Source organism: Silene latifolia, chromosome 10 (assembly GCF_048544455.1).
Source record: "Silene latifolia isolate original U9 population chromosome 10, ASM4854445v1, whole genome shotgun sequence".
NCBI classification, from domain to species: Eukaryota; Viridiplantae; Streptophyta; class Magnoliopsida; order Caryophyllales; family Caryophyllaceae; genus Silene; species Silene latifolia.
This window is the reverse complement of record NC_133535.1, coordinates 160,557,205-160,564,891: the sequence shown is the minus strand read 5'-3', so window position 1 is coordinate 160,564,891 and position 7,687 is coordinate 160,557,205. Positions and strand designations below refer to the sequence as shown.

The window sequence follows — 7,687 nt, the reverse complement described above, 5'->3', positions numbered from 1 at the left end:
TAGATTTTACAATATTTATTGTGAGGTAAGCCTTTTACAAGAAATTTATTTATTGATACATTAATTATAGGATTGACAAAATGTACGTATAAAAAATTAAAAACCACTTCACGCCAAAAAACAACTATGACAAAATAACATTTTTTGGTATTCATAGCCTATACTTCCTTCAATTCTTTGGATATTGTTAAAATTTGTGAGAAATTTTTAAAAAAATGCGATAATCCTAAAAAATTAGGGTTCCTACTACTCCGTACTAGTTATTGTTTATCGAATTGATCAAAAATATTTATGAATTTTGCCTACGGCAAAATGATAAATAAAATTACTTGCCTGGATATTTTTTCCAAAGTCGAGACCATAATTATCATCATTTAGATAAAGTCCCTGCATATAGGTCTACGTTTAAGACTTCTAGAAGTACATGGCTAGTCTTACTTAGATGTGTGAAATGTGTCATTAATTAATATTTATATAATTACTAATTTATGAATCGGAGTAAAAAAACGGTGAAAACTAGATAACTTATTTTTCTACGAGGTGAAACCCCTATACCACGGTGTATGTAGGAGGCGCTTATATTAAAAGCAATATACGCGCGTCTCCTAGACTCCGTAGAGCAAGGGTTTCACCCATTTGATCGATAGCAATACTCTTAAATTTAAGGTGGTTAATTAGTATATTAACCTGGTCCATTCCTTCATAGCCCTCTGAACCATTGTCATTTCCATCAAACAATCCGAATCCCATATCTGGGCCAAAAGGCTCCTGCTACCAAATATAAAGTATTAGTCACTGTAATATTACTAGTTAATAAGCATAAATATAATACTACTAAGCGAATTTTTAATGCTTAAAATAGATTAATGTTTTGTTCAAATAACTTCATTCTAATATTACTAATCATTCGGAAACAGGCAGGGGCCCACCTAGTAGCAAGGGGTGGCGACCGTTACCCTAAACATAAAAAAAATGGTTTAGAAGATGAATTTTAACTACCCTAATTATTGAATAGTGGATAAGTAAAATATTATTCCATTAAATATATCATAAACGGGGTGTGACTCAATAGTAAAGGCTTTGGTTTCCACCAACTGTCGTTTCTTTTTTTGTTACTACCTCATACATTAAATAATCTTGGGTCCGCCCCTGGAAAAAAGCTCTTTATCTTGTTAGCATAGGGGTAAGGTTGGGTATATCTAAATCCCCTTACAAGAGTGAATTTGTTACTAACTCGAATTGAACCATGTTCATAAGTAATAACTTTCATAACTTTACCAGTTATGTTAGTTGACATCTGCTACAAGATACGGAGTAAATATAGAAATAGCTAGAGAGATTTAATTACCCTATTCATCCCTTGATTAGCATCATCAAGCCTTCCATAAATGACATGATCATCCATCCCAAAAGGAGGAGGAGGTGCATTGTAAGAGAGATTATTATAAGCAGAAATGTCATTAGTAGTACCAATCAACTCTCCATTGTTGTTCATCTGCAGTCCAACATAGTTACTGCAGGAGTTCAACTGAGGATTTCCAATATGGAAGCTTCCTCCACCAATGCTATCAACCATAGGTACAACTCCTCCTTGTCCATCAATGAAACCTGATTCATAAGGTCATAAATGTAAAATGAGGGACTTACGTTATTGTACTCCCTCTGTCGCATTCATTTATTTAATTACCCTTTTTTGTAAGGAGTATTTTTATCAAATGAAAACAAATGATTATTGTGGAATGAGTATGCTTTAAGTTGTGGAGTAAGGATATGAATTTTAGGAACTAGGGAGTAAACAATTTAATAAAAACTGTAGGAGAAATAGTAAATGAATAGAGTAACTTCAAAAATAATGGAATTTGGTCATTTTCAGGTTTGGGTCGGGTCATTTTTTGAGTTAGCAAGAATTCGGGTCAATGGGTTAGGTTATGTTATTTCTGATTTTGGTCATTTTCAGGTCTATTTTTACCAAATTCTTCGGGGACAATGATTAGTTTGTAACAATAAACTTTCAAATTAGGTCATTTCAAGTTAGTGATGATACTCGGGTACCCAACTTAAGTGTCGGGTCAACTATCTGTGTAAACTCCCCTAAATCTGTCATTAGTGCTCTTACTTATATTTATGTAGAGTAGGCAAAAACCATTAAAAAGCATATGGATAACATAGAGAAATTATATAATAGTAGCGGTTGCGGGTTTTCTGTCATAAAAAAAATTGAGTAATAAGCTCATGAAAAAATGTATAAAAGTATATTTGTAGCTACCTCTTCTCCTTTGAGCTAAGAGGTCATGATACTGTTGTTGAAAATTGTTGGCAAGGTATGTGATCTCGTTCATCACAAAACTTGATCTAAGTGGCCTTTGATTCAGATCACCAGGAATTCCATTTTCAGAGGTGTTAGACTTTTCCATCATACGCTTCATGAAAATACGATATTTCTGCAGAAGATGCAAATTCTCAATGTTAATACAAATAAATGTGTCTAACTAAAATAAATGAATGTTACGTAATCGAAAAATCGCTTAGATATAAGTGAATTTTTAGAAGATTTTAGTCAAATTATTCATGTCAACTAAAATAACCAAATCAAAGAGAAAATATTAATGCAAAAAATCGACTATAAATCTACTTCATGAATTTAACAATTTTCTTACAAATTCAAGTTTTTTTAACCAAATTGAAATAAGAAGTTTATACTTAAAACCTACCTGCAAATGACTTGCAATATTTTGTCTTTTCAGTCCAGGAATATTCATATATTCCAATATTTTCTTGGGCACAGCTCCTACAAATTAATATTCTCTTTTAGCTTATTCAAAGGTTAAATCTATAAAATATAGTTAACGCTAATACTTATATAAATTTGTCTATGATAAGCTTATCGTGAGACAATCAATTTTATTAGGTTTGGTTCTTACTTTCTATGCCAATTGTCTTAATGGCCTCCAAGAATAGGTTATGAAGAGATGTTGTCCAAATTAGCTTTTGCTTTTTGTTGGTGTCCCTAGTAGTCAGAAGTGACCGAAAATGTGTAGGATTCCTTATTACAATTGGGGAGTCGCTAGTTAAAGAGTTTTTCATTTCATAAATAGCAAATTGCCATAATTTTGTAAGGCTTTCCGGAGTCAAGGGTTTCACTAGGTAGAATGCTGCTCCATCTCTCAAACCTTTCAACATTATGTCTTTGTCACAATCGGCTGACATCACTGCATCCAAAAAATAAAATAAAAAATTATATACAACTTATTTATGTTTTTTTTTTTTGTCAAAACTATGAATCGAAAACAATACCTCAATACTTTAAGGGTTTTCGTAAATCATAAAACACATATAGGATCAGATATACAGAGTTTTCAAGGTGAGCAAAAATGAAAATTGAATTGAGAATTGTATCGAGTTATTTTTTATTTACAAAGAAATGCAATCAATTTGGTGACTCGTTTTAATTTTTTTTATTAGATTATAATCCGATATTATTGAATAATAAGTTTTTGACTACCTCATGGTTGCACAATATCAAATATAAATAAAATTATGAAATTAACGATTTATCGGAGTTAGTCTCGGTCCTAATTAACTCCTATGGGAGTACACTCACATAAGGTCATTGTGAGACCCTTTACGATTTAAAGTAATAATAAAAGTGCCAAAAGTACTAAAAAAACGGTCACGAATAATATAAAATGGTTACATAATAGAAATGGTCCTTTATTATGAAAAATGTACTAGTAAATAAAAAGAGTTTGGAAAGAAGATCAAATGCCTCATTTCAGGCCTATAAAAGATCAAATACGGATTATAAAAATACGGATAAAGGGGTACGGAAAAAATGGATCTACGACTTACAGACAACAGGGAGTTGGGATTCTTCCTTAACATGCTTGAGGAGATCGATGCCACTCATTTCAGGCATATGTACATCAGTCAATAGAAGATCAAATGCCTCATAGTTCTCTCGAAGTGTAGCTAAAGCTTCCAAAGGATTCTTCATAGCAATAACTGCATAATGTATGTCAACATAGAATAACTAGGTTACAATTTAAGTAGATTATTCATTAAGATCTAATTAATATGCAAAATTAATTAGGCAAACAGATTTCTGAACTTTTTTTTTTGAGTAAAAGATCAATTTCATTAATAATAATAATATGTCATACAAGACTCCTGTAAAATTAATTTTTTTTTTTTTTTTTTTGAGTAACAGATTTCTGAACTTGTTTTTCTTTAATTTTACTTTCTACAATTTCTTAACGACTAGGGTTAGTTTTAATAAAAATAATTACATTATCGACAAGACTCCTGTAAAATTGTCTTATGTATAAATCCACCTAAATAGAAAAAAAGTTATTTTTTTGAGGACTGTCTCGCAATAAATTCATTTGAGACCATTTTACAAACTAAACTAAAAAAAATTTAAAAAGTACCAAAATCTATACAAAAGTACGAAGGATATAATTTAAATGGTTTATTACTTACAAAAAAGATCATGGTTAATGATGAAATGGATCTGATTATGAAAATTGTTTTATAAAATTAACGAGTTATTTTTGGATAAAAAACAACATTAAAAAGGGTAAGAAAGACACATAAATAGATTAAAAAAATGGGATCTCAATAATTTTACGAGAGACGGCCTTTAACAAATATTTGTGATAAAAAAAATACTTACTCGGTATTTTACAAATTTAAAATTTGACATTAGAAAAAAAAAAAACAGTTGATTTTACTCTAGCCGTAATACAAGTACTCGTGATTTACTGTCTTACTGACCAATGAGCAGGGAAAATGAAGCATTAAAGAAAAAAAAACAATAATCAAAATAAATTAAACTAATCAAAATATATTCAAAAATGTGAAGAAAGAATAAATTAATTAATGAATTTGAAAAGTTAAACTAACATTCCACATCTACATAAATATTTTTGTTGTTACAATAAGTATACTTGTAATTTTATATGACATGTTTTTGGTACAAGGAGGGGCATCATGCATGTTGAGTAGGAAAAAAAACACAAATCTTGAGTTTCTTACTCACACATAAGTTTACGGTTTTAAGTCTCCTACATACAAGTATTTCAGTTGACTAATCATGAAGTTATTAACGGTTATAAACTTATAATCCACACTCACTCTACACATGCAATTGTAGGTGATATATAAATAACACAAAAGACATACAAGAAAGTTAGAAAGATTATTTATAAATAAATTTATTTATCAAAAATAAGTTTTAACTACAACAATTTGTTTTGGTTGGTGGATGAAAATAAATTATTATATATATAAAATGCATAATTGAAATATAAATACATTAATTAAATTAATACGAGTAAATCTCCTCTAAAACCGAATTACAATAAAACATTGTAAAACCATATACCAAAAATATTGAAGCCCTTATCATGTAAAAATGTGATTAGTAAAAGTTATCTTAGTAAAGTTATTTAAATAAATTATAATTTGATTTACAATAACACTTGTGAAAAACAGTTTTAAACAAGAATTATTAAAAATAAACTAATTTTATCAGATAGAGAAAAATGTTACTCCCTCTAACTCGACTTCTTTTACATATTTTTTTCTAAATTTTTTTATAAAAATAAACGTAAAGAATCAGTTGCGTTAGAATTAGTGTTGAGCACATTAGGTCAAAGAGCACATAAAAAAAAAACATAAAATTACCATGATGGTTCATTTTCTGAAGATGTTCAGCAACAATGTTTAGAGCAGTGCAATCATCATCAACAAGAAGAATTTTAATTTTGATACCAGCCATGTTTTTTTTTTTTCAATAGTTTTTGTTTAACACTCACTATTTTTATTAAGATTTGCACTATACAATTCTATTATACAACCCTATATTTATAGGAAAACTCTCAAGAAAAAGTTAATATTACATGTGTCTAAAAGGAAATGGGTGATATTTTGCCATGAGAAAAAGGGTATACCCTAGTACCCCAACAAAGTTTTATCTTATGTGAAAATTATCTAAATGTATTTTTTTCTAGAAAAAGAAGTAGATTAGAGGCTAATTGCACAATTACGACGTCGTTTATCACATAATATGTGTGATTAAGCATTTTGGGGGTATAGATAATTAAAATATATTAAGATTTTTAGATTTTTTTTAGAATGAATCAATTGATTTACATTTTATATTATGCCTAATGTGATTTCAAATATATTAGGTATATTATCCAATTTAATTTCTCTGTTTTTTTTTTTTTTTTGTATAACGAACTCACAAGAGCGATTTTGATGTTGACACGGTATTTGAACCTGGTTATGAATATCACCTCTCACGATTTTACCAACTATACTTGTTGACATCTGCTAATTTTTATTTAATTTCTCTATGATATCATTTCCAAGAAACTATGACTAATTAATATAAGTAAGAAATCCTTGTATTCTTGAAAGGAAAAATTTTTAGGTTCACCAGATGTACCATATTATCGTAATTTTTAAAAATGGCCAGGGTGTTCCTTAACTTACATGGTGAAAAAAAGTCTAATGTCATCTAATAGTGTTTAGCTGGTAATTAGATCTATATAGTACTTCCTCAATCAAACAATTTACATAATTTTGAATTTTAGTTATTTTAGAAGTAATAGTAAAATATAAAATGGCTTGAATAAAAGAAGTAAATAATGAGAATTTCTAAATCAATTAGCACCTATAATATGCATTTATTCAAAAATATCTTCTGAATTACAATAGTATTGTAAGTTTTGAGATATTATCTCGTACCTCTTAAGACAAAAAATAATCATGTCTGCTAATGTTAAAAAATAACGCGTATCAGATCAATTTTCATTTGCATTCCATGAAAGTAAACAGGGATACAGCTTGATCGTGTATCAGCGCGTATCAGATCGTATCATATCTATACTACTATATATGTCATCAGGGTTATCCAACTAAAAAAAACGCGTCAACTTATCCACCTGTCGTTTATCCAGAAACAATGTGCATACGTTCACTTTTCGTTTGTTTTTACTCATCTTTTTTCGCCTGACCGCTGTAATGTTGGTAATAACGTATTATCGTGAACTGGTGGATAATTAATCATTTTATATTATAATAGAATCATAAGTAACTATATATTATTTGATTGTTTGCAAATTGTTGGTAAAAATAAGACTAAGAAGTGCCAATGGGTTTTGTAATTAATGTATTAGGTTAGTTAGTAAAAGGGTGTCAAATAGTATAACCAATAAGGAAAAAACTACTAAAAGGTGATACAATTCAGTGGGTTGGATAAGTGGTGTCAACACAAAATAAACTTGTAACTTTCCTTAATTAATTCACTATGTCTTTAATTAGTGAAAAACTTAAATACTAAAGAAAAAGGTATGGAGTATTTGAGATGTTATAAGAATATTTCAGTTTTTTTTGTTGTTGCCATGATCCTCAGATTTTAATAAAATTTGTAGGCAAGACTCTAATGTAAAAAAGGCATTTAAAATTTCAGATAACAAAACCAAAAAATATTAAAACATCTTGGGGGTGTGCAACTGTGCATTGCTCCAACAATTTTAGAGTTTTAGGGCTTTTTTTTTTAAATTAGGTCCAAATTAGTATGTGGTTACTCATTTTGTTTTCCTCTTTGTTTATTTATGAAATTGGGTAAGTATTATTAATTGCTTTTCGACGACAATACCTTTTCTAAAAAGGGAAATAG

The 7,687-nt window shown here is 29.0% G+C and overlaps 1 protein-coding gene across 1 annotated transcript; it reads right to left on the bottom strand.

Annotated features, from left to right (window-relative positions):
• Window positions 1-576: 576 nt before the first annotated feature.
• On the bottom strand, window positions 577-5,779 carry LOC141608785 (two-component response regulator ARR14-like). Its single transcript, XM_074428128.1, has 7 exons — window positions 5,686-5,779; window positions 3,850-4,002; window positions 2,922-3,209; window positions 2,712-2,788; window positions 2,267-2,441; window positions 1,349-1,608; window positions 577-768 (listed from the first exon to the last, which is right to left on the bottom strand). Exons 1-7 carry the CDS (start codon window positions 5,777-5,779, stop codon window positions 577-579), a joined length of 1,239 nt encoding a protein of 412 aa, XP_074284229.1.
• Window positions 5,780-7,687: the final 1,908 nt, after the last annotated feature.

Excerpts from the sequence above, each read along its gene's own strand:
- LOC141608785 (XM_074428128.1), bottom strand. The coding sequence starts at position 5,779 with ATGGCTGGTATCAAAATTAAAATTCTTCTTGTTGATGATGATTGCACT. Across the intron at positions 2,442-2,711 it reads ATATTGCAAGTCATTTGCAG|AAATATCGTATTTTCATGAA; the intron begins GTAGGTTTTAAG and ends CATCTTCTGCAG. Across the intron at positions 1,609-2,266 it reads CTTAGCTCAAAGGAGAAGAG|GTTTCATTGATGGACAAGGA; the intron begins GTAGCTACAAAT and ends CTTATGAATCAG.